We start from the raw sequence: 27,844 nt of genomic DNA on the forward strand, positions 1-27,844 counted from the left end.
GCAGCACAGAGCCCACTGCTGGACTCGATCTCACAAACTGTTGAGTGAGATAGTGACCTGATCCGGAGTCGGAAGCTTTAACCTAGTGAGCTTCCCAGGCGCCCCAAATGGACATTTCTTTTTATCAGCACAGCTCCTGCTATATTCTTATCTATTGATCGGATAGGGATTTATCATGACTACTGTAGCATTCTATCCCATCTCAAGTGAGGTTTATTTCTCTTTAATGTCTAAAATAGCACCAGCTGGTTGACCAGGCACACAGCATTGTAATGCTATTCTTCTGATTCCCTCCTCATAGGCACCTCAGTTCTGCTCCCTCCTTGAGTTAACCTGTCCAGAGCAAAATATTGACGTAAAAGAGTATATCTAAAAACATAAAATGCTACTCTTTAAAAGGTGAATTTGTTTACTCAGTATATCATACCCCCATCACCATTCTTATTTTGGAAGGACAAGCAATTAAACTGTTAAGTTTATACTTATTTATGGTTACTCAGGTTATATACAGTTAGACACTTTGTTCTCAAGAACGGCAGACTGAGTTGTCAAGTGCACACTTTCCGAATTCTAAATCCCCACACGCTGCTTGTGGTGATCAACACGAATCTTCGTATTCCATCGTGGATAATCGGGTTTCTTTCTTTTCAGGACTCAATACTACCTGGCGGGCAGCAACACCGTGGTTTGGTCTGACGGTATGGGGACGCCGCAGACGGAACGTGCCTCGCTGCCGCCACGCCCCACGCTGGGGCCCCACGCTGGGGCCAGCGGCCGCGGCGACTCGGAGTCCAGGGGGCGGGTTGGCCTGCGGCCACGTCCGGCCACGGTCCGGCCGCGCGGCGGGAACTCGAGGCCCCATTGGCCGCGCTGGAAGGGGGCTCGTGCGTCCAACGGTCCCAGGGTCCGTGGCGGGCCTGGCGCTGGCAGGAGGGGGCAGGGCGCAGCGAAGGCCGGGCGAAGGGAGGGGGGAGATCGAGAACGGGGTGGGAGAGCCAGGCTCGGCGGGGCGAGGCCCAGTGCCCGGGCGGGGGCGATGGAGGAGGCGCTGCTCTCCACCCCCATCAACCCCAACAACTTCCCCGCCAAGCTGTGGCGGTTGGTGAACAGTCCCCGGTACCGCTCCATCCGCTGGGACGGCCGTGGCGAGGGGCTGCTCATCGACCAGCCGCTCTTCGAGGCCGAGCTACTCAGCCCGCCCGGGGCGGGGACCGGGGGCAGCGGGGGCGGCGGCGGGGCCGGTGTGGGGGGCACCGGGGCCGAGCCCGAGCTCTTCAAAACCACCAACTTCACCAGCTTCATCCGCCAGCTCAACCTCTACGGCTTCCGCAAGGTGGTGCTGGGCGGGCCGGGCGCGGCGGGGCCCGGGCCCGGGCCCGGGCCGGGGGGCGGCGGGCCGGCAGGCGACGGGCCGCTCCACCACTTCCACAGCCCGCACTTCCGCCGCGACCAGCCGCAGCTGCTCGTGCACCTCAAGAGGCTCACCAGCGCTAACAAGGCCAAGCTGGCGGCCGGCCTGGAGGTGCCCTGCCGGCCGCCCAACCGCTTCCAGAGGCTCCTCATCACGTCGGCTTCCGCCTCAGCCTCGGCCTCCACCTCCCCGCTGCAGCACCAGGAGCCGCCGCTGCCGCCCGCAGGGCCCCGGCCCGAGCCTCACGGTGAGTCCCTCAACCACTGCCGGGCACATGGGGCGACCAGAGCAACCGCCACTTCCGAGGGCATTTCGCACATGAGGTGATCCACTTTCTGCTGTGCCTCCCGAGAAATAGGTCACGTTGCCCCCACCGTTTCCCACCACCACCTGCACCCCCTTTCTGCCACTATGTCCCCCTGGAAGGACTTGACAGTTTTAGCCCCATCTGGCTAGTTGTCCACTGGTGGCCTAAGAGACGTCTGCTGTAGGCATTTTGTTGTTCCTGGCCCCTCTCGAACTCCAGGCCCCCGTAGCCATCTACCTTCTCGAGACCCTTCCCTTCCCTTCTCGAACACCTAGAATAAGTAGCCCTTTGTTGAAGCACTAGGTCGGGAAGAAACACCGGAGTGTCTCCTTTGCTCTAATGGGAAGCAAAACAGTTACTGGAGATGGTGAGGGTATGATGGCCAAGGTGGGAAGGAACAAAGTCGCAGCCAGGAAAACGGAGAACATTTATACCGACCGAGGGGAAGTGGGGAAGGTGTCTTGAGTGGAAGTTTGCCCTTGAAGAGACAGGCCATCTTCCACCCAGTGACACATTTAATTAAGAAGTCTTAGAAAAGGTGTTCTGACAATAATCATATTTTAGGTTCCAAGTAATGTATAGAAAGGTAGACATTGTTTATCTTAAGAGCAAATATATAATAATATATTCTTTACAAGATACTATTCCTGCATAGAACGAATTGGCTGAACATTGCTTTCATCATAGCTAATTAGAGTGGTGTTTGCTTGAGGTGCTATGGTGAGACAAACATAAGGCAAGAATGGTCTTCTTTACTGTCAAGTTATAGCTAAAAGGAATTTTAGAAAGTTCACATTTGTGTCTTTGAATCTTTCACTGTTGGCTACAGCTTTTCAGTAATGAAAAAACTTTGTATAAATCTGTATTTACTAAAAACTCAAAAATTCTCTCGGATAGAAAATTATTTTATAAACTTGGCTTTTGAGGCTCTTCCCCTCTTCCAGGAAGGTGAGGGTGGCAAATACTCCTTTTCTCTGTTTAAAGAGTCCATGATATGAGGCAGTATTCCAAAACAGCAACTGGATATAATAGTGAGAATTCATTCTTGCCTTCAACAGAAACATTTTCACCTAAATGTTAATTTGGATTTACGGTAAATGTGTAAGGATTATTTTTCAGTTATGGAAAATGAAAAATATACAAATGAAAGTAACACTTTGTTCGATTTAACCCAGGCCCAGGGTTATGAATGAGGCAGCATTTTGTTCATTTGGAATTTAGAAGATAAGAGATTAGCTTGTGTATGGAGTTTAGAAAATAAGGGATTATTAGGTTAGAGTTCTAGCAACAAGTTGGAAAAATAGCAGTGGCAAAGGAATGTTCTAAAGGAATTCTAAAGGAATATTAAGGCACTTCCATGTGATGGCCATTGATTTTGGTGGGGAATTGCATGGGGAAAGGCAATGGAGACAGTACCCTGGCATGCATTTGACAGAGTCTCTGACATGGCTATTTGTTTCTTAGGTTGTATATCTGGTAGGCATAAGGAGAAAAGACTGGAAAGTATATTCTTGGGAGTAATAGGATAACTACTTCAGACAAAGAAACGTACAAATATGCATACATAAAAACCAAGTCTTGCTCACTTTTTTCACTTTTCTTTCTTTTTCCCCCACCTATCTTAAACCCAGTTGTATTCTAAGGATAGCGTCCATTTTAATTAAAGAAATACAGGGGCTGCCTGTGGTCTTATTTTCTTCACTTGTAGTTAAATTGGTCAGCATTTTGAAGATTATTTATTGAATAACATGAATTTAATTCGTATTTTTGCAGTGTAGGTCATTCATCAATCCACATATACCTAGATTATTGTAGTTTTCATGCATCTCCTATTTTTTTTACCATTCTGCCTGTTGATATGTGCAGAAGGTGTGTTGGTTGTGGATTGTCTACACGATAGGCTTGGTTCACTAGGGAACTATGTTTCTGATGTGGGTGGAATGTACTTCTAAGTTCAAGAATACTGGGCCAACTTTGTTCGCTTTGATTCTGTGTTCTAAGCCCTTGGTTCTTCTATTTCTCTCTTTACCTAATTTTTATTCTGCTTGACTATTTCTTTTGTTTGTATGTCTGATGGTACTGCTACTTCTTAGTCTCCACTTTGTTTTCTGTGTTCTACTTCAGTTTATGGTTTGAATACTATGGTCTTTTTTTTTTTTTTTTTTTTTTAACAATAGAATCTTCTGTTCTCGTACCTACTTCTCTTATCTAGATCCATTGAAATAGCTGTCTTGTTCATCTTTCAGGAATGTCCTTGATAAGAAATGTGAAAATCACATGTTTTTCCCTTTTTTTTCTTTTGCTCCATTTTTGTTATTTTGTTTTTAGTGATAGTTTATTTTATAATATTTGTTAAAACTTTCTAAACTAAGTAGCAAGTCTGAGCAATAGTAGATAATCTATTTTGGCCTGGGGATATCAAGCTCTTAAGAGGGAGGCTTTTTCCTGGGAATTGATTAGCTCAGATTCATTTATATACAAGGAATAAGACTTTTAAGAATAGAAATCCATCCTGCTTTACATTTCCAAAATTCTGGATTTAAACTTTGCCAGATATATCCTAAAGATGTTCTGAAAACATATAGGTGATATTCTGTGAAGTTAGTTAGAATGAAGCCCTATGCGGTGACCCTTAACAATAAATAAGAGCTGAACACGTTTTAGTTCTTTTTTAAAAAAACAAGTATAAAGGAATGCCCTTCTAATATTATCAGTCTTCATACGTTAGCAGCATCTGAAAGTATATAAATATTTGGTCATCACTCAGAATTTATCATGATAGAAGTAGATTTTATATTTTGATAAATCAAGGTAAAGAATTCCTTAATTAGGTGTTTAGGCTATTGTCTATCTGAAAATTCATCAATAGCTTAACCCTAAAGAATGTGGAAGAAGGTTTAGCTATTTCGCACTGTAGCAATAGCTACATGTAGATTTGGCATGTGAAGCATCCAAAGAAGAATCGAGTGGTAGGTAGTTTTAGATCTCAGAAACCCTTGTCATGAAGAGCAAAAAAATGTTTCTTTAGGTCTTAAAGGATTGTTGCTGGTAGTTCAAAGTGTGTATACATATGGAATAACTAGTCCAGTACCATAAAAACTGTTTTTTTGTTGTTTAAAGGAAAAAAGGAAAAGCAGTTTTTAAGAGGTATATATCATTTGAATACATTCAGTCTTCTGGATTAGGCTTTTTTTTCCCCCCATTAGATTTAGACTTCTTGATTTCCAGTTTACTTTAAAATTTGTGTGTATATACGTATATATATATATATATATATATATATATATATACATCTGTTTATTTTTGTCAGTAATGCTTTATTCTTTTTAAAATTGTTATTATTTTTTAAGAGTTTATATTAAGAAAATTGATTTGAATCAGGCAATGCCAAACCAGAAGTGGTTAGGAGTGCTCCTAGTGCTCTATTCTTTTTTTTTTTTTAATTTTTTCTTAACATTTATTCATTTTTGACAGACAGAGAGAGACACAGCATGAGCGGGGGAGGAACAGAGAGAGAGGGAGACACAGAATCCGAAGCAGGCTCCAGGCTCTGAGCTGTCAGCACAGAATCTGATGTGGGGCTCGAACTCACTGACCCTGAGATCATGACCTGAGCTGAAGTTGGACGCTTAACTGACTGAACCACCCAGGCACCCCCCTAGTGCTCTATTCTTTAGAGGAAATTAAACACCACAGAAGTAGAATGAAAGATGTATAACATGTTGAATGGGTTTACAATGAAAATATTTGGAAAACTAGGTATTTGAGTGCCATCTTTTACCATATAGTTTAATAGAGGAGTGGCACATAAATTAGATTTTCCCTCTGTTTTATAGATTTGTTTAATAAAACAAATTAAAAGGAATTTGTGAACCACAGATTTTAACACATAACGCTCTCCCTAGGTAAATAAAGCTAACTTTTTTTTTAAATAATTTTTTTAATGTTTATTTATTTTTGGGACAGAGACAGAGCATCAGCAGAGGAGGGGCAGAGAGAGAGGGAGACACAGAATCCAAAGTGGGCTCCAGGCTCTGAGCTGTCAGCACAAAGCCTGAGGCGGGGCTCAAATCCACAAACTGTGAGATCATGACCTGAGCCAAAGTTGGACACTTAACCAACTGAGCCACCCAGGCACCCCTAAAGCTAGGTTTTTTTTTTAAATGTTTATATATTTATTTTGAGAGAGAGAGAGAACCACTGGGGGGAGGAGCAGAGAAAGAGAATCTCATGCGGGTTCTGCAGGTTTCATGCTCAGCTCAGAGCCCAATGTGGGGCTTGATCCCGTGACTGTGAGATCATGACCTGAGCTGAAATCAAGAGTCAGATGCTCAACCAACTGAGCCACCCAGGTGCCCCAGGCTAGTTTTGTTTATTACGTTCAAGAATCACAGTCTGAAAAATAAGTTCAGCCTGTAACATGTGTATTTTCTTTTCTCCTCATTATATAGTAATTCCCTTTGTCTCTCTTCATCATCTCCACTTTTTAATTCCTTTATACCTTAGTAGATAGGAGAAGGCAAATATCAGAATCCCAGGGCCTGAGTATGTGGATTTTTAATAAACTCTCCAGGTGATTTCAGATGTAAATCAATGTTCGAGAGGGGCCGATATCTAGGAAGGGACTCTACTAGAGATACTCTGAAGAAAAAAAGACTATGGAAAAAAAATTTTTTTGATCATGGAAAAGTTTTGATTAAGAAAGGAAGAAGAGACTGAGAGTTTTCAAGCCTGACTTTTTTCAAAGATGATGATTAAAAAAAATTGAAAGGAGTAAAGAACATTAACTTTCTTTTTGGTTTATGTTATAGTTCTTACTTGATCTCCACTTATTTCTTTTATGTATATGGGTAAGTGTTTACTTCAGTGCCTGTTATTAAGGTTTCGAAATGATTTGAAAGACAGTGGAATTTCTAAAACTTCTAGGAAGTAGCATATAGATTGGAAATCTGGGTCAGTCAACTGAGGTTAAAAAGGTTAAGATGACTGAATCGTCTATAAAAGGCTTTGAACATTGAATTTGATTTAACATTTGATTTAATACTGGAGTTTGGCTACTTTGTCTCTTACTATAGTAATATTGAGAACCAAGCCAAAGTTTGATTTTTTTTTCTTAGCATTGTATGTATAATCTTGTATTCTGGATTCTGAACTTGTTTTTACCAGAACTAAATTTCTGTTGTGTTAAAAAAAGGCTGAGAATTGAACATATTCCGTTTTGTAATTTTTGGTTTGCTACATCCAGTGGTACAAGATAAAATTAGTAAATGTGTTCTTCCTCTTTTATGCAGGACCAGTGGCTGTAGGACAATTCCACCGGTCATTCCGGCGAGATAGTTTGTCTCCTTACTCCTACGTATCAACTTCATCCCACAACCACAGTACTTTCCCTCTGAAAGGTTTAGATCGGACCCCGATTCCTCCTAGAACATGGCAGAACTCCCTTGGAATGCACCCAGGACAAGTGGAAACGTCTCCCACTTTTTCAGATAAAGGGGTTCCATTTCCTGTACTGCAGAGGTTTCCAACTGAGGTTACCTATACCCTGCAGCCAAGTGCCACGTCCGTACACGTTCAGCAAGGTCCTCAAACAATGGTCAGCTCCTCCCAAAAATACAGTAACTACACACCCTCAGCGCAGTACTCCCAAGCCTACTATCCAACAGGTATGAGAAATTCAAGTTCAGTGACTTCTCTTATTTTATAATGAGCATTTATAACTTTAAATGCATTTCTGCATGCTTAAAAATAGTAGGAATATGTACATAAGAAATCTCAAAGATTTCTCATCAGAACATATTTTTAAGCAATATATAAAATTTCATTATGTTCTTAAAGATTGTGAGAATTTTGTTGGTACATAAATATGTATGTTTTTAGTGAAAATTTTATATCTTCAAAATGTGTCCTAGTAATGAAATTAGGACATAACTACACTGGGGCCTTGTTCTAACTCTGCTGATGTTGCAGTATTTCGTTTCTTTTCTTTAAAAAAAATGTATATACATGTTACAGTTGACCCTTGAATAATGCAGGATTGGGATGCTGACTCCCATGCAGTTGAAAATGTGTGTATAACTTTTGACTTCTCCAAAACTTAACTACTAATAACCTATTTTGACTGGCACCCTTACCTAAGATAACATAAACGGTTGGTTAGCACATATTTTATATGTTATATGTATTATGTACTATATTTTTACAACAAAGTAAGATAAAAGAAAATGTTAAGAATATCATTAAAGAAAATACATTTACAGTACTTTATCAAAAACATCCAAACATGGTTCAAACTCATGTTATTCCAGGGTCAACTATATATATTATATATTTTAATGTTATAGGTGAGATTACCTCATACTGAAATCATTTTAGTATCTCAGTAATGAAGTTTAAAAAAAAGCATACTTTCTATCTCTTAAAACTAAATTATATTCTTCTAGTGAAAATATGATGGTGTGGTTGACAGGGCAGTCCCTACAGTGTTAATCCCAGCCAACTAAGAACTGGAGTAGCAGAGAGGAGAACTTGACAGTGACAACTAACCCAGAGCTCAACCAAGGGCACTGAAGATACATTATATATCATGCCAGTAATTAGGAATCCTTATGATAGTGACCATGTGTTTAGCTTCTCGGGGTTGGTGGGGAGAGAGTTTTTTTTTGGGGGGGGTACACTTTTGCAAGATAACCTTAACTTTCCATTCAAATGTATTTTCTGTTTTGCAGAAGCACCATAAAATTGTGGTGTGTTTCATCATTAGAGTGTTAACACTGAGTGATGAAATGGAACAATAGAAATAAGACAGAGTCAAGGCTTTAAAAAAAAAGACCAGAGAGAAGGCCCAATGATTTAAGGTTCTAGGAATATTAATTTTTTCAAGTATGTAGATCTGGAAGCAATCTCTAGAGGTATTTTGTTAGACCATTTCTGCCAGACAGGAGGAAATCAAAAGCTAGAATAAGTGAAAAGAATGTAAATTAGATAGAGGAATTAAATAATTTGTTGACTTTTAAAAGTTATAAATCTGGTAACTTCTGTTTATAACAGTCCTCACTATTTTCTAGCTGTAACATCCAACTGTATTCTTTTACTATCAGCTTATTGCGTTCTATCTAAATATAGCAGTAAAAGAGATTGCTTTGTTTTCCCAAAATATATAATAGTTCATATTAAAATAATAAAACAAGAATTTAAGTTAGATTGGGTTTTATATATTTTTAGAGCTGCTACTGTTTTGGTGGATGGAATTGAGAAGGAAAAGGCAATGGAAGTATATGGATTAAGGATGACTTAGCACTTTCATTCATTTTGCCTATTAGAAATTTTTTCTTAATGTTTATTTTTGAGAGAGTGAGCATGCACAAGTGGGGCAGGGGCAGAGAGAGAGGGACAGAGCATCTGAGGCGGGCTCTGTGCTGACAGCAGTGAGCCTACTGTGGGGCTCAGACTCCCCAACCATGAGATCATGACTTGAACTGAGAGATCGTGACCTGATCTGAAGTCAGATGCTCAACCAACTTATCCACCCTGGTGCCTCTTGCCTATTAGAAATTTAAAAACTGGTTGAAGCCTCGTATTTTTCCAGATTTTCTGCTGCTTCTTTGAAAAACAAAAACATCTACGTGATCTTGAAAAATAAATGACTGAATTCATGTTAGAAGTTTTATATCTTACGTATAGCAACAAATAGGATTGGACTTTTGTTAATGAATTGTTTATTCAACATTTTAATGAACAGATTAGGCATTACTGCCTAAATTCTAATTTCAGGGGCGCCTGGGTGGCTTAGTCGGTTAAGCGTCCGACTTTCGCTTAGGTCATGATCTCGCGGTTCGTGGGTTCGGGCCCCGCGTCAGGCTCTGTGCTGACTGCCAGCTCAGAGCCTGGAGCCTGTTTCAGTCTGTGACTCCCTCTCTCTCTGACCCTCCCCTGCTCACGCTGTCTCTCTCTCTCTCTTTCCTAGAAATAAATAAAAAACATTTAAAAATAAATAAATAAATAAATTCTAATTTCAGCTTTGTTCCATGTATGCATAGAATACGTATGCATATATAGAGACAGTCTGTGTCTTCCTTACACTTGCTTTACATTCTATAGCCCATCAACTGGATAATACCCTTATCTCCCTTCCTTTTAACCAGCAAGTGTTTTTCTTTCCTTTCCTAAACTCCCTCCAAACCCCCTTCCTCAAACTACTAAAGACTCAGAAGCTGCTAGGGAGTTTAAATTTGGAAGGACTGTAGCAAGAGAAATGTAGAAATGTACTTGGCTTTCCAATTTAAAATTTTGGAGGTATTTTCCTATGGACATATTAGATATGGTGGTTAGGTTCTATATTATTATTAGACCTACACTTATGGTATGGGTAGTTATAATCTGGTCTAGGAGCCAAATTAGCCTATATGATGTTGTCCTATGGGAAAATGTATTTCAACTTCCAGCCAATCCTCTCAGAAACACCTAGTTCTAAATTTTATGAGAACCACTTATGTATCATTTACCAGAAAACACTGCAAATAGTTAATATTGTTCATTCATTACAGAAATACTATCTGTTAAATCATTATGATTTAGGATATGGTATTTAAAAATATTTTATGTTAGCTTGAATGTAAAATTATAAATTGAAAGTTGTCAAACAAATAGGTGAATAGATAAATTAATTACTTGAAAATTATCTCCAAGAGTTCAAGATAAGAACTAGGAAACAGACATTAAAAGAACAAGTGAGTGCTGCTGCTGTTTTGATAGTGTATAGTGCATGTGAAATGCAAATCGTGTGTTATCTGAATTTGTGTTTTGTCTTCTTTAATAGGGAAAGTTGAAATGACTATAAAGTGTCTGAGATTATGAAAATAAGAAGTTTCATGATCTCATGATGATATGTAATACATAGACTAGGTCTATGATATAATGTAATAAGCAAAACTGCTTTGAACATTCTAAAGTACTATGTAAATAAGTTGTATTGTTGTGGTGCCTGGGTGGCTCAGTTGGTTGAGTGTCAGCTTTAGGTTTCAGGTCAGGTCATGATCTCATGGTTCACGAGATTGAGCCCTGTATCAGGCTCTGTACTGGCAGTGGGGGGCCTGCGTGGGATTCTCTGCCTCTTTCTCTGCCCCCCCAAAATAAATAAACTTTAAAAAAAGTTGTATTCTTTAGTAAAAAAAAAAAAAAGACCTATTATGGAAAGAAAATGCCATAAAAATATTGTAGAAGTATTTGATTCTTCCAAATTTTAGGTGAAGGAAGACAAAAAGTAGTGAGCAACTTAACCAGGGCTAGTGAGTACCTGTTTATGAAGAGCATTACAAATGACTTTCCCAAAGTTAAATAGAATATCATTCTCAGAGGCAGGATAATGATCATTTTCAAACCTAGCTCTTGAAATAATAATGAAGTAGCTAACTTTGGAATAATGGTCAGACTTGAATCCTTTTGAAGTGAACTATATGATTTGACGTTTGGATCAAATTTTAGTAAACAGCAATACCTGACTTCGTTTAAAAATTATATTGATAGGGGTGCCTGGGTGGCTAAGTCAGTTAAGCTTCTGACTTCAGCTCAGGTCATGATCTCACGGTTTGTGAGTTTGAGTCCCACATTGGATTCTGTGCTGACAGCTCAGAGTCTGGAGCCTGCTTCAGATTCTGTGTCTCCCTCTGTCTCTGCCCTCCCCCGCTCGTACTCGGTCTGTGTCTCTGTCTCTCAAAAAAATAAACATTTAAAAAAAGTTTTTAATTACATTGATAATAAACTTGAATCTGATCTTCAAACAGTATAATCAGTTAAGATTGAATTTTGTTGTATTTTATAAATTAATTTCTTTAGTAAAGCCAAACATTGAGACTAGGATATTGCTGTCAGACTGACTCAAAATGACCCATCTGAATCATTTCTTACATTTGTCATTCCTCTCTTGAAGCACTTATTTTCTTTGCCTAGTTGATGACATTTTTTCCACGCTTCAAAGGCAAAATGTTGTAGATCCAGTATTGATTGATTCTTTTTAGTCTTTCCCTATCTTGGATTCCTTTTTTTCTTCTGATACTATTTTCATAGCATACTACTATAATTTAATTTACCTTTTTAAAAAGTTTTTGTTTATTTATTTTGAAAGAGAAAGAGAAAAAAGTGAGTGGGGGAGGGGCAGAGAGACAGGAGGGAGCGAGAATCCCAAGCAGGTTCTCTACTGCACTGTCAGCCTGGAGCCCATCATGGGGCTCCAGCTCACGAACTGCAAGATCGTGATCTTAGCAAAAATCAGATGCTTAACGTATTGAGTCACCTAGGTGCCCCAGTTTCTCTTTTTTATTCAAAACTTTTAGACCTTTTTATTTTTTATATTTTTAATTTTTTTAAGCAAGCTCTACACCCAGCGTGGGGCTTGAACTCATGACCCTGAGATCAAGAGTCGCATGCTTCACCTACTGAGTCAGCCAAATGCCCCCAAAACATTCATATTTATATCTAGAGAGTCCTATATTGAGGACTGTTTTCCTTTGACTAATGTTATAATGCTGAATTGACCCAAAGTCAATCTTGCATTTTTCTCAAAGTTAAAATTTAAGTTTAAAGCTGTGATTAGCAATTTGTAGCTGCCTTTCATCTCTTTTTTTTTTTTCTTTATTTATTTTTGAGGGAGAGAGAGAGCACACACATGAGCTTGGGAGGGACAAAGAGAGAGGGAGAGAGAGAATCCCAAGTGTGCTCAGCACTGCTTGTGTGGAGCCTGAAGTGGGGCCCTATCTCACTAACTTGAGCCCAAGTCAAGAAAGAGTTGGATCCTTAATCGACAGCCACCCAGGCGCCTCCTCATGGTATATTTTATTTAACAAATATTTATATACCAATCACTATGACGAGGCATTGTTCTGAGTATTTTCCAAATATCAGTTCATTTAATCCTCACAACAATCTTATAAGATTAGGAATGTAATTATCTTCGCTTTATACATTAGAAACTGGAACGCACACCACTAGTCTGAGGCAAGACTGAGGAACAAATCCAGGCAAACTGACTCAGGAGTCCATTCTTTGGCCATTGTGCTCTGCTGCCTGTCTGCCTGCCTCTCACACAGAGAGGGACATTTTGTTTTGTTCGTCTTTTGAGAGGCTCTTTCCTGTTATATCTCTTCCCCAGAGTTAGTTACTTCCAGGTAGGATAGACAATAGACAACGGAAATTGGTGGAGAAACCTACCCTTCTATGCGGCTGGTGGCAGTGAGACTGCCCTGGATTATTGACTCCTACCCAAGCAGTGAAAACATACTTTAGCTGGTAGAGTGGGAAGTTCATTTTGGGGCCTCTAAGGTGGGGGGCTGCCTCTAATTTCTACATACCCTCTCCTTAGCATAGTGCTCGGCTTTAATGGGTCCCTAGTGAACAGTGTATTGAATGGAATGAAATAATTCTGATCATTCAGCCTGACCTCCAGTAGGTTATTTCATGACACAGCCTCAATTTCCCTTCTTATAAAGTGGCAATAATAGCTCAGGTCAGTGATTAAATGAATTTAAAGTATGTGAATAGACTTCATAAAATTTAAAACATTATTTACATAAAAAGGATAACATATTTTAAAAGCTGTCTTTCAAATAACCCTACATATTAACATCTTAAAGGCTAAATACAGTAATTTATAAGAATATACAACTTCCTTTGCAAGGTGCCTATGATATTTTTTATTGAGAAAATAAATATTGTGTCATTAAATTTTTTAAAATGAATCTTGGGAAAAAAGAATTGCTTATTATTGTCTTAAAGTACATTTAAATTCTAAAGAACTGTTTTTTGATTCTGTATAATGTACATAAACAAATCTAGAGCCTGAAGTTATAAGAGCTTCCAATGCTGTTATTCTTGTACTTGGGCAGCCTCTGTTGTCCATTTCTTCAAAAAAGCCTGATTTTCTTCTTATGGAAAGAGGGAGTTGGCATAAATACACCAGGAAGTTCTCTTTAACTGCCAGGAGACACTAAGCAAAAGCACAATTACATTTGTTTTTCTTTTTATTGAGTAAAATATAAATAACGTAGAATTTACCATTTTAAACATTTTTAAGTCTACAGTTCTGTGGCATTAAATACAATCACATTGTTGTACTAGCATTATCACCTTTCATCTCCAGGACTGTTTCATCTTCTCCAGCTGAGACTCCATACCATTAAACACTAACACCATATTCCCTTCTTCCCCCAGCTCCTGTAAACCACCATTCTACTTTCTGTCTATGAACTTGACAACTCTGTAAAACTCCCATAAGAAGAATCATACAGGGGCATATGGGTGGCTCAGTCAGTTGACCATCTGACTCTTGATTTCAGCTCAGGTCATGATCCCAGGGTAATGGGATCGATCCCTGCGTCTGGCTCTGTACTCAGCATGGAGACTGTTTTAAGATTCTCTCTCTCCCTCTGCCCTTCTCCCCTACTCGTGCGCCCCCCCCAAAAAAAAATAATTAAAAAAAATAGAATCATACAATATTTGCCATTTTGTGATTGGCTTATTTCACTAAGCACAGTGTTTTCAAGATTCACTGATCCTTTATCATGGGCCAAAATTTCCTTATTTTTTAATGCCAGTTTTCCATTGTATGTATATACCACATTTTGTTTATCCATTCATTTGTTGGTAGACACTGGGTTGCTTCCACTTTTTGCCTATTGTGAACAATACTGCTGTGAACATGGGTGTACAAATACCTGTGTGAGTGCTTGCTTTCACTTTTTTTGGGTATATTCCCAGAAGACCTTTACCTTACTATAAATGAGGAGGTATTGGGATTCTAGATGTATAGTAGCTTACCTTCAAACTAAATTTACTATTAGGATCTTTTTCCTGTTGAACATTGGACATTTTCTCACTGCTGACTCTTTTCCTAACCTATAGTGGGAGTGAAAATTTTTACTTTTAGATAATTTTTAGTAATCCTTAATTTTTTAATTACCAGAATTCTTTTAAAAAAAAAGTCATTACCTATTATATTTACACCTAAAATAGAATTTTTTTTATTTTTATTTTTTTTATTTTGAGAGAGAGGGAGAGAGAAAATCCCAAGCAGGCTCTGTGCTAGGAGTATGGAACCTGATGTGGGGCTCAATATCACGAACCATGAGATCATGGCCTGAACTGAAATCAAGAATGGGAAGCTTAACCAACTGAGCCACCCAGGCACCCCTGAAATAGAATTCTGTGCAATATTTCCAGTTTTTCATTCTACATGCAATTTAGTGCCTTGAGTGAATGCTTTCAGGAAGACAGTGGAAGATCTTTATGCAAGATGAACGTGTTTTAGGACATAGTGATAAACTCACTTTTATAGATGTCAGTGCTTTCACAATGCTTTCATAATACACACTAGGTTAATTTTTCATGCACACAGATGCATTTCTATAGCTAGGTTTTTCATATTCTGTAAACTAACTAGTATCTTAGTTCTATTTTGTTGACAATACAAAGTAGGATTGCCCTGGTAAGGAAATAGCCATTGAGGAATCTTTTTGGATTATCTATTCATGTTCCCCTTTTCTTCATGCAGGTAGCTTTCTACTTTCCATTTGTTAACTGTTCACTAAAAGGATATTCTCCATCTTGCTGTTTCCTTAGATAATAAATCAGCTATCAACATATTAATATATTCTCTATTGTATATTTTACCTTATCCAAGAAAGTTTATTATTTTTAATGTTTTTAATTTTGAGAGAGAGAGCATGTGTGCAAGTGGGGGAGGGGCAGAGAGACAGGGGGATAGAGGATCTGAAGCAGTCTCTGTGCTGACAGCAGACAGCCTAAGGAGGGGCTTGAACTCATGAACCATGAGATGATGACCTGAACTGAAGTTGGACGCTTAACCGACTCAGGCACCCAGGTGCCCCCAAGAAGTTTATTTTAACGTACACTTTAACAACTATTCAAAATATGTAAGCCATGGAATCAGAACAATATTAGCAAAGTAAACCTAATACCTTTCATTGCTTTATTTGTAAGGAAACACTATTTTATGGTATCCTGATGGGTGAAAACTGCGCTTCTGACTGTTTTCCTGCCGCTAGGGGGCTAGGTTTTCCTTAGCTGTTAAAACTCTAGAAAAAAGTCTTGTTTTTTTCAGAGTTTTGGCAAACACTACAAATGCCTCCTTGGTGTTTTCCATTTGGATTTAAGTTCTTTCCCAGGATGTTTGAAAGCATAAATATTCTGGGAAATCAAATTCAAATCTGAAACATTGAAATTATATATTTCAATAATCCTCAAAGGTTAAAGTGAAGAACCTGCTTGCCTAACCTATATTAGAAGTGATGAGAATATGAATTTTATGTGGCCATCACTGGAATTGTTAAAATAATGTAATCCAGAAAACATCAGCCCTTACATGTGTATCTGAACTAGAATTCTGTCCATTATTTCAAGGTTTTCCTTCCATGTGCAAGATTTAATGACTTTAATTGCATATGATATTAGAAAACATTCTAATATTTTTATTAGAAAATATTTATTTTAATTTTATTTTCAGAACTTCTGACATTTTAAAAATCAGTAGTGAATAATAGATAAGTAGGGAAACACTGCAATGAATTTTTACAATCTTTAGGCTAATTTACTTTCAAAGATTATAGAATAAGATTATTTAGTAATTTTATTAGCATAAGCAAAATACGAAAAATGTGGACATAAAAAGAGAAAGTTGCCACCTTATAATAAAGATAACGTAAAAATATTCATCAAATGGAATTCTAGGAAAATTAAAACATTACATTTTAGGACGAAGGAAAGATGAGGGAAGTATTGTGGTACGTTAAAGAGCAGGTGGGGGTGCCTGGGTGGTCAGTTTGTTGAGTCCAGCTCTTCATTTTGGCTCTGGTCTTGATCTCATGACTGTGGGATTGGTGCTGTGTGTGGAACCTGCTTGGGATTTTCTCTCTCCCTCTCCCTCTGCCCCTCCCCTGCTTTCACTCTATCTCTCCCTCTCAAAAAAAAAAAAAAAAAAAAAAGCTTGTGCTTTGGAGTTTGATGCTGGCCCTGTCAATATCAGCTTTGTGACTTTAAGCAAATTATTTAACATCTCTGAGCTTTAGTTTCCTTGTTTTTATAAAGTAATGTTAATACCTCATTTAGCTGTTTTTTGGATTAAATGAAGCAATATATGTAAAGCACCTAGTACTGTGCCTGGAACATGGTAGGCACTCAATAAATGTCATCCTCTGTTTAATCCAAAGGTGTGATGTGCTATAACTGATTCTCATTTGTTCTGGAGAGTCTTTTTCTGGAAAAGAGGAGGCTCAACCTATTATTAAGATTGCATCTGTGGGGCACCTGGGTATTTTCAGTCGGTTAAGCATCCAACTTCAGCTCAGGTCATGATCTCATGGTTTGTGGGTTTGAGCCCTATATTCGGCTCTGTGCTGACAGCTCAGAGTCTGGAGCCTGCTTCAGATTCTGTGTCTCCCTCTCTCTCTGCCCTTCCCCCACTCATGTTCTGTCTCTTTTTCTCAAAAACAAATAAACGTTAAAAAAAAAAAAGACTGCATCTGTAAGTATAACTATCCCAGTACAAAGAGTTCAGTCTTTTATGGATCTCCTAACTGTAAAGAGAAAACTTGGAAAACCAACTTTTTTAGTTAAAATAATGGTACTAGTTATGTATTTTTTTATTGCTTACTGTATGCCAGTACTATTCTAAGTGCTTTATGCTTATTAACTCATTCATTCCTCACAACAGACATATAAGGGTATGTACTATTATACCCTTATTTTAATAAGATGCAGAAGCTGAGGCCCAAAGAGATTAACCTTGCTCAAGTTTATATAGCTATTAAGGTTTTGTTCTTGGAGCCAAATTCTTTTTTTTTAATATATATATTTTTTTTAATTTCTAGGAGAGAGAGAGAGAGACAGCGTGAGCAGGGGAGGGTCAGAGAGAGAGGGAGACACAGACTCTGAAATAGGCTCCAGGCTCTGAGCTGGCAGTCAGCACAGAGCCTGACGCGGGGCTCGAACCCAGGAACCACGAGATCATGACCTAAGTGAAAGTCGGACGCTTAACCGACTAAGCCACCCAGGCACCCCTCTTGGAGCCTAATTCTTAATAATTTGTTTAAATGGTTAAAACATTTTTGCCTGCATTTACTGGATGCATTATATAATGGTAAGAACATTTGGAGAGTATTTCACTTATTTTATCCTTAAAAAACACACCCTCCTCCAAATGATTGTTACTATTAAAATATTTGAAACAATTATTTTGGAATTCCAAACATGTTCTGATATTTGCAGTAAAATGAAATTACATTCAATAAGAATAAATGTTTGATTAGAAAGGTAACAAAATGTTTAGATGCTAAAGAAATCATTTAGAAAAGTAGACATGACCCTTTAAAATGACTTAAAGAAATTTTCTTTAAGTTTGTTTATTTATTTTGAAAGAGAGAGAGAGAATACAGGTGGGGGAGGGTCAGAGAGAATGAGAGACAGCATCCGAAGCAGGCTCTGCACCATCAGCACTGAGCCCAATGCAGGGCTTGAACTCAAGAACCACGAGATCATGACCTGAGCCAAGATCAAGAGTCAGATGTTTAACTGACTGCGCTACCCAGGCTCCCCTAAGATGGCTTTTTAAATTATTTAATTACCATGTTTTCAACAAATTATAGCACCTAACTGGATTAAATCTAATTTTATCGCATCCCCAAAAGAAAGCTTTTGGAATTGTTCTTTCCAAGTTGAAAGGGGAGCGCTTTAAATGCTATACAGGTTAACTTGGTTGATGCCTCTTCTCTGTTTGAATTTGTCCCAGCTGTACTACAGTGCTGCTCTCCTTCTACCCACATGGACGCTCTAAGTAGTTGTGTGACTCCCACTGCCTCTTCCTATGCACACTGCAACTACTTCCAGGTAAGATTCTTGGAACAATGGACACACTCTGCACTTCTCGTGCAATATTATTGACCTTGCACAGTTTTAAAGTGTGATTTTATCTTAATGAGTAGCCAGAGGTAAGCTGTGGATTATGGCTTCAGTTTTCTCAGTTCTTGAAAAGGGAGTTGATATAAATGGTGTCTGAGATTCTTCTAGGCCTGAACTGTCCAAAACAGTAGGCATTAGCTACATGTGGCTATTTAAATCTAAATTAATTAAAGTTAAATAAAACCTAAAATTCATTTCTAGTTCTCAAAGTCTCATATGGCCAGTGGCTATCAAATTGTACAGCAGAGATAGAGAGCATTTTCATCATTGCTGAAAGCAAGTTTGACCATTGCTGTTCTAGGCTCTTCTATGGTAAAAATGAATACCAGATAAACTTTAAAAGTGTATGTCACTATTAACAGATTCTTCCAAGATGGTACAGATAATTTTTTAATGAGAAAGGAAAAATGAAATAAAAAATGAGAAATTTAAGTGGTGATCCCCTTTTGCCCCCATATTGTAAACACTCTGCTTCATCTATTCTGATTATTTCTTGAGAAACAATTGCATTGATTTAAGTGTTTTAGACTGCTATTTCTAGGATAAGACTAAATACCATGCTTTGTCTTTTTATGCTATAATTACTTAAAGGTTGGAATTGTGCGTTTGCCTTTGATATCATCCAGTTGAGATAGCTTCTGATTTTTTAAAAAATGTTTATTTGTTTATTTTTGAGAGAGAGAGAGAGAGAGAGAGAGAGGACAAGCGGGGAAGGGCAGAGAGTGGGAGACAAAGAATCCTAAGCAGGCTCCAGGCTCTGAGCTGTCAGTGCAGAGCCTGATGCGAGGCTCAGTGTGGGGCTTGAACCCATGTACTGTGAGACCATGGTCTGAGCTGAAGTCACACGCTTAACAGACTGAGCCACCCAGGTACTCCTAAGATAGCTTCTGTTTTGAAGAGAGTTATCTTTCTAGTGGCATTCCAGTATGTAAAGAAACATTACTTTTTTGGCTTTTTTTGGACAAAACTACATGGGAAGTCAGATTGTTGTTTGAAGAGTATAGAATCAGATCAAAGGGACTTAGTTGGACATTGTTAAAGGCAGGTACCATCGAGCATAATAGTCCATTCTGTTTATCTTCACTTACAAATTAGATGTTCTTGTTTGTGGATCCAGATGCTCTCTCCCTTGCATCATGCTAGAGATTTTCTGACAGTATTTATGTCTTGGTTATGTTTATGTTTTAAATAAATTTTTTTAATGTTTTATTTATTTCTAGGAGAGAGAGAGAGAGAGAGCGTGAGCAGGGGAGGGTCAGAGAGAGAAGGAGTCACAGACTCTGAAACAGGCTCCAGGCTCTGAGCTGGCAGTCAGCACAGAGCCCAACGAGGGGCTAGAACCCACAAACCGCGAAATCATGACCTAAGAGAAAGTCGAACGCTTAACCGACTAAGCCACCCAGGCGCCCCTGTTTTAAATAAATTTTTAAAAATATCTTTAAAGACTGTTTCTTACTACAAAGACAATACAAGTTACAGGAAAATAAAGATAGGTAGACGTAAATTTTTTTTCAGTCAGAAAACACTTTTATTACCATGCCAGCTTAATTTTATTTTCTTAAATAGTTTACTATCAACTTGGTTTCCATATAACACCTAGTGCTCATCCCAACAAGTGCCCTCCTCCATGTCCATCACCCCCCTTCCCTTCTCCTCCACCCCTATCAGCCCTCAGTTTGTTCTCAGCATTCAAGAGTCTCTCATGGTTTGCCTCCCTCCCTCTCCCCAACTATTTTTCCCCTTCTCCTCCCCCATGGTCCTCCGTTAAGTTCCTCCTAATCCACCTAAATGTGCAAACATATGGTATCTATCCTTCTCTGCCTGACTTATTTCACTCAGCATAACACCCATAAGTTCCATCCATGTTGCTACACATGGCCAGATTTCATTCTTTCTCATTGCCATGTAGTATTCCTTTGTATAGATAAACCACATCTTCTTGATCCATTCATCAGTTGATGGACACTTAGGCTCTTTCCATGTTTTGGCTATTGTTGAGAGTGCTGCTGTGAACTTTGGGGTACATGTGCCCCTATGCATCAGCACTCCTGTGTTCCTTGGGTAAATTCCTAGCAGTACTATTGCTGGGTCATAGGGGAGTTCTATTGTTAATATTTTGAGGAACCTCCACACTGTTTTCCAGAGGGGCTGTACCAGTTTACATTCCCACCAACAGTGTAGGAGGGTGCCCGTTTCTCCACATCCTCGCCAGCATCTAGAGTCTCCTGATTTGTTCATTTTAGCCACTCTGACCAGCTTGAGGTGGTATCTCAGTGCTGTTTTGATTTGTATTTCCCTGATGATGAAGGACACTGAGCATCGTTTCATGTGTCTGCTGGCCATCTGGATGTCCTCTTTGGAGAAGTGTCTGTTCATGTCTTCTGCCCATTTCGTCACTGGATTATTTGTTTTTCAAGTGTAGAGTTTGGGGAGTTCCTTATAGATTTTGGATACTAGCCCTTTATCTGATATGTCATTTGCAACTATCTTTTCCCATTCTTTCAGTTGCCTATTTAGTTTTATTGATTGTTTCCTTTGCCGTGCAGAAGCTTTTTATCTTGATGAGGTCCCAATAGTTCATTTTTGCTCTTGATTCCCTTGCCTTTGGGGATGTGTCAAGTAAGAAATTGCTGCAGTTGAGGTCAAGGAGGTTTTTTCCTGCTTTCTCCTCTAGGGTTTTGATAGTTTCCTGTCTCACATTCAGGTCCTTTATCCACTTTAGAGTTTATTTTTGTGTATGGTGTGAGAAAATGATCTAGTTTCATTCTTCTGCATGTTGCTGTCCAGCTCTCCCAGCACCATCTGTTAAAGAGGCTGTCTTTTTTCCTTTGGATACTCCTTCCCGTTTTGTCAAAGATTAGTTGGCCATACATTTGTGGGCCCAATTCTGAGTTCTGTATTCTATTCCATTGGTCTATGTGTCTGTTTTTGTGCCAATACCATACTGTCTTGATGATTATAGCTTTGTAGTAGAGGCTAAAGTCTGAGATTGTGATGCCTCCTGTTTTGGTTTTCTTCTTCAATATTACTTTGGCTATTCAGGGTCTTTTGTGGTTCCATACAAATTTTAGGACAGTTGTTCTAGTTTTGAGAAGAATGCTGGTGCAATTTTGATTGGGATTGCATTGAATATGTAGGTTGCTTTGGGTAGTAATGACAGTTTAACAATATTTATTCTTCCGACCCATGAGCATGGAATGTTTTTCCATTTCTTTGTGTCTTCTTCAATTTCCTTCATAAGTTTCTATAGTTTTCATCATACAGATCTTCTATATCGTTGGTTAGGTTTATTCCTAGGTATTTTATGGTTTTTTGTGCAATTGTGAATGGGATCAGTTTCTTGATTTCTCTTTCTGTTGCCTCATTATTGGTATATAAAAATGCAATCAATTTCTGTACGTTGATCTTGTACCCTGCAACTTTGCTGAATTCATGGATCAGTTCTAGTAGGCTTTTAGTGGAGTCTGTCGGGTTTTCTATCTAGAGTATCATGACATCTGCAAAAAGTGAAAGTTTGACTTCTTCTTTGCCAATTCTGATTCCTTTTATTTCCTTTTGTTGTCTGATTGCTGATGCTAGCACAGTGGTAAGAGTGGACATCCCTGTCGTGTTGCTGATCTCGGGGAAAGCTCTCAGTTTTTCTCCATTGAGGATGATATTAGCTGAGGGCTTTTCATAAATGCCTTTTATGATGTTTAAGTACATTCCTTCTATCCCAACTTTCTCAAGTGTCTTTATTAATAAGGGATGCTGTATTTTGTCAAATGCTTTTTCTGCATCTATAGACAGGATCATATGGTTTTTATCTTTTCTTTTGTCAATGTGATATATCACATTAATTGAGTTGAGAATATTGAATAGCCCTGTAACCCAGGAATGAATCCCACTTGACCATGGTGAATAATTCTTTTTATGTGCTGTTGGATTCGATTTGCAAGTATCTTGTTGAGGATTTTTGCATCTGTATTCATCAAGGATATTGGTCTGTAGTTCTCTTTTTTTACTGGGTCTCTGGCTGGGGAATCAAAGTGATGCTGGCTTCATAAAATGAGTCCGGAAGTTTCCCTTTGATTTCTATTTTTTGGAATAGCTTGTGAAGAATGGGTATTAGCTCTGTTTTAAATGTCTGGTAGAATTCCCCAGGGAAGCCGTCTGGCCCAGCATTCTTATTTGTTGGGAGATTTTTGATAACTGATTCAGTTTCTTCATTTGTTATGGATTGGTTCAGATTTTCTATCTCTTCCCGTGTGAATTTTGGTAGTGAGTGTGTGTTTAGGAATTTGTCCATTTCTCCTAAGTTGTCTAGTGTGTTGGCATATAATTTTTCATTGCATTACCTGATAATTGCTTGTATTTCTGAGGGATTGGTTGTAATAAGTCCATTTTCATTCATAATTTTATCTGTTTGGGTGCTCTCTCTTTTCTTTTTGAGAAGCCTGGCTAGAGGTTTATAAATTTTGTTTATTTTTTCAAAAAATCAACTCTTGGTTTCATTGATCTATTCAACTGTTTTTTGTTTTTGTTTTTTGGATTCTATATTGTTTATTTCTGCCTTGATTTTTATTATTTCTCTTCTCCTACTGGGTTTGGGGTGCTCTTGTTGCTCTCCTTTTAGTTCTTTTAGGTGCACTGTTAGATTTTGTACTTGCGCTTTTTCTAATTTCTTGAAATTGGCCTGGAGTGCAATGTATTTTCCTCTTAGGACTGCCTTTGCTGCATCCCATAGAGTTTGGATTGTTGTACTTTCATTTTCATATATTTTTTAATTTCTTCTCTAATTGCCTGATTGGCCCATTCGTTCTTTAGTAGGGTGTTCTTTAACCTCCATGTTTTTGGAGGTTTTCCAGACTTCTTCCCGTGATTGATTTCAAGTTTCAAAGCATTATGATCTGAAAGTGTGCATGGTATGATCTCAATTCTTTTATATTTATTGAGGGCTGCTTTATGTCCCAGTATGTGACCTATCTTGGAGAATGTGCCATGCGCACTTGAGAAGAAAGTGAATTCCATGCTCTCAGGATGTAGAGTTCTAAATATATCTGTCAAATACATCTGGTCCAATGTGTCATTCAAGTCCATTGTTTCTTTAGTGATTTTCTGTCTAGTTGATCTATCCATTGCTATAAGTGGAGTATTAAAGTCCCCTGCTTTTAGCACATTCTTGTCCGTAAGATTGTTTTTGTTCATGATTAATTGTTTTATGTATTTGGGTGCTCCTGTATTCGGTGCGTAGACATTTATAATTGTTAGCTCTTCCTGATGGATAGACCCTGTAATTATTATATAATGCCCTTTTTCATCCCTTGTTACTGCCTTTACTTTAAAGTCCAGTTTGTCTGATATAAGTGTAGCTACTCCAGCTTTCTTTTGACTTCCAGTAGCATGATATATATATTTCTCCATCCCCTTACTTTCAATCTGAAGGTGTCCTCAGGTCTAAAATGAGTTTCTTGTAGACAGCAAATAGATGGATTTTGTTTTTTTATCCATTTTGCTACCCTATGTCTTTTTATTGGAGCACTTAGTCCATTTACATTCAGTATTATTATTGAAAAATATGGATTTAGAGTCATTGTGTTCTTTGTAGGATTCCTGCTTGTAGTGGTGTCTCTGGTACCTTCCGTTCCCTGCTACATTTCCCTCATGGAGTCCCTCTCAGGATTTCTTGTAGGGCTGGTTTAGTGGTGATGAATTCTTTCAATTTTTGTTTATTTGGGGAGACTTTTATCTCTCCTTCTATTCTGAATGACAGGCTTGCTAGATAGAGGATTCCTGGCTGCATATTTTTTCTGTTCATCACATTGAAGTTTTCCTGCCATTCCTTTCTGGCCTGCCAAGTTTCAGTAGATAGGTCTGTCACCACTCTGATAGGTTTCCCTTTGTATGTTAGGGCCCTTTTATCCCTAGGTGCTTTCAGAATTCTTTCTTTGTCCTTATATTTTACCAGTTTCACTATGATATGTCATGCAGAAGATTGATTCAAATTACATCTTTAGGGGTGTTCTCTGTGCCTCTTGGATTTCAATGTCTGTTTCCTTCCCCAGATTGGGGCAGTTCTCAGCTATAATTTGTTCAAGGACTCTTTCAGCGCCTTTCCCTCTTTCTTCCTCTTCTAGAATTCCTATGATATGGATATCATTCTGTTTGATTGTATTACTCAGCTCTCGAACTCTCCTTTCATGTTCCTGGATCATTTTATCTCTCTTTTTCTTGGCTTCCTCTTTTTCTATAATTATGTCTTCTAATTTACCTATTCTCCTCTCTGCCTCTTCAATCCATGCATTGGATGCCTCCATTTTATTATGCATCTCATTTATAGCATTTTTAAATTCATCTCAGGTATTTTTAAAGTCCATAGTCTTTGTAGCAATAGCTTCTATGATGTCTTCCATGCCTTTTTCAAGCCCAGTGATTAATTTTATGACTATTGTTCTAAATTCTTGTTCAGTTATGTTGCTTATATCTGTTTTGAGCAGTTCTTTAGCTGTCATTTCTTCCTGGAATTTCTTTAGAGGAGAGTTCTTCCATTTTTCATTTTGGCTAGCTTTCTGTCACTTGTTAGCTTTAAAAGCTTGTTATGCACTCTGCACCTACGAGTACTGCTGTATTAAAGAAGGCTCTTTGATTATCCAGAGCTGTCTGTTCAGGAAGTGTTCTTTGAATGGTGTCTCTTGGTTTCTCTTGTTGAGATGGTGGTTATTTTATTTCCCTACTCGTAGTGGTATTTGAAACTCTCCACCATGTGTACTTTGGCTTATTTATTGAGGCAGCCCTGGTAAAGAAAACAGACAGACAAACACACAGGGAACAAAGGCATACAAATGCACAGACAAATCCAACAAACACGCAAACTGAATGGGAAAAAGAAGGGGAAAAAAAAAGAGGAAGGAGGAAGAACAAAAAAGAAAAAGAAAAAGAAAAAAGAGGAAAGAAAAAAGAAAAAACACCAAAAAACAGGACAGTGTGAAAGCATAAAAGCAGAATCCCCAGCTACAAATAAAGAGCAGGGTGTATGCAGTGCTGATGGAAGAGCGTATACAAAGAGGGTGGGGAGGAAGCGAAATTGGACAATGACCAGACAGAGAGACTAAGAGGCTTAATTCGGAGAGAGAAAGAGGAGAATATGGTAAGAGGTGAGGAGAAAGAAACAAAGATAACGTTACGCAGAGAAACTATATAGTCTGATTACTCCAGAGAGAGAGAGATAGAAAGGTAGCGGTGGAGGTGTAGAATATACATCTAGAGAATGGATTAAATGTGACTGTTAAGTAAACCAATGACCAGAGTGCCCAGTCCAGCAGAGGGGAGGGATACGAATGAGACAAGGGAAAATATATCTGAATAGAAAGAATAGATCTAGAATTAATCACAGCAGTGCATCCATGTTGGTCTTGCCCCAGGGTCCAGTANTGTCCATTTCTTCTAAGTTGTCCAGATTGTTGGCATATAATTTTTCATGGTATTCCCTGATAATTGCTTGTATTTCTGAGGGATTGGTTGTAATAAGTCCATTTTCATTCATAATTTTATCTGTTTGGGTGCTCTCTCTTTTCTTTTTGAGAAGCCTGGCTAGAGGTTTATAAATTTTGTTTATTTTTTCAAAAAATCAACTCTTGGTTTCATTGATCTATTCAACTGTTTTTTGTTTTTGTTTTTTGGATTCTATATTGTTTATTTCTGCCTTGATTTTTATTATTTCTCTTCTCCTACTGGGTTTGGGGTGCTCTTGTTGCTCTCCTTTTAGTTCTTTTAGGTGCACTGTTAGATTTTGTACTTGCGCTTTTTCTAATTTCTTGAAATTGGCCTGGAGTGCAATGTATTTTCCTCTTAGGACTGCCTTTGCTGCATCCCATAGAGTTTGGATTGTTGTACTTTCATTTTCATATATTTTTTAATTTCTTCTCTAATTGCCTGATTGGCCCATTCGTTCTTTAGTAGGGTGTTCTTTAACCTCCATGTTTTTGGAGGTTTTCCAGACTTCTTCCCGTGATTGATTTCAAGTTTCAAAGCATTATGATCTGAAAGTGTGCATGGTATGATCTCAATTCTTTTATATTTATTGAGGGCTGCTTTATGTCCCAGTATGTGACCTATCTTGGAGAACGTGCCATGCGCAGTTGAGAAAAAGTGAATTCCATGGCCTCAGGATGTAGAGTTCTAAATATATCTGTCAAATTCATCTGGTCCAATGTGTCATTCAAGTCCATTGTTTCTTTAGTGATTTTCTGTCTAGTTGATCTATCCATTGCTATAAGTGGAGTATTAAAGTCCCCTGCTTTTAGCACATTCTTGTCCGTAAGATTGTTTTTGTTCATGATTAATTGTTTTATGTATTTGGGTGCTCCTGTATTCGGTGCGTAGACATTTATAATTGTTAGCTCTTCCTGATGGATAGACCCTGTAATTATTATATAATGCCCTTTTTCATCCCTTGTTACTGCCTTTACTTTAAAGTCCAGTTTGTCTGATATAAGTGTAGCTACTCCAGCTTTCTTTTGACTTCCAGTAGCATGATATATATATTTCTCCATCCCCTTACTTTCAATCTGAAGGTGTCCTCAGGTCTAAAATGAGTTTCTTGTAGACAGCAAATAGATGGATTTTGTTTTTTTATCCATTTTGCTACCCTATGTCTTTTTATTGGAGCACTTAGTCCATTTACATTCAGTATTATTATTGAAAAATATGGATTTAGAGTCATTGTGTTCTTTGTAGGATTCCTGCTTGTAGTGGTGTCTCTGGTACCTTCCGTTCCCTGCTACATTTCCCTCATGGAGTCCCTCTCAGGATTTCTTGTAGGGCTGGTTTAGTGGTGATGAATTCTTTCAATTTTTGTTTATTTGGGGAGACTTTTATCTCTCCTTCTATTCTGAATGACAGGCTTGCTAGATAGAGGATTCCTGGCTGCATATTTTTTCTGTTCATCACATTGAAGTTTTCCTGCCATTCCTTTCTGGCCTGCCAAGTTTCAGTAGATAGGTCTGTCACCACTCTGATAGGTTTCCCTTTGTATGTTAGGGCCCTTTTATCCCTAGGTGCTTTCAGAATTCTTTCTTTGTCCTTATATTTTACCAGTTTCACTATGATATGTCATGCAGAAGATTGATTCAAATTACATCTTTAGGGGTGTTCTCTGTGCCTCTTGGATTTCAATGTCTGTT

At 38.5% G+C, this 27,844-nt stretch overlaps 1 protein-coding gene across 1 annotated transcript in view; it reads left to right on the forward strand.

The window, feature by feature from the left end:
* Positions 1-1,036: 1,036 nt before the first annotated feature.
* HSF5 (heat shock transcription factor 5) overlaps positions 1,037-27,844 on the forward strand; it is a 52,531-nt gene continuing 25,723 nt past the window's right edge. The window contains exons 1-3 of the mRNA XM_039247353.1: positions 1,037-1,658; positions 7,010-7,384; positions 18,514-18,611. Of these exons, the coding sequence (XP_039103284.1) occupies positions 1,037-1,658; positions 7,010-7,384; positions 18,514-18,611 (1,095 nt within the window). The remainder of the gene's footprint in view (positions 1,659-7,009; positions 7,385-18,513; positions 18,612-27,844) is intronic.

This window comes from Hyaena hyaena, unplaced genomic scaffold, assembly GCF_003009895.1.
Source record: "Hyaena hyaena isolate Hyena2069 unplaced genomic scaffold, ASM300989v1 scaffold_298, whole genome shotgun sequence".
Classification (NCBI taxonomy): Eukaryota; Metazoa; Chordata; class Mammalia; order Carnivora; family Hyaenidae; genus Hyaena; species Hyaena hyaena.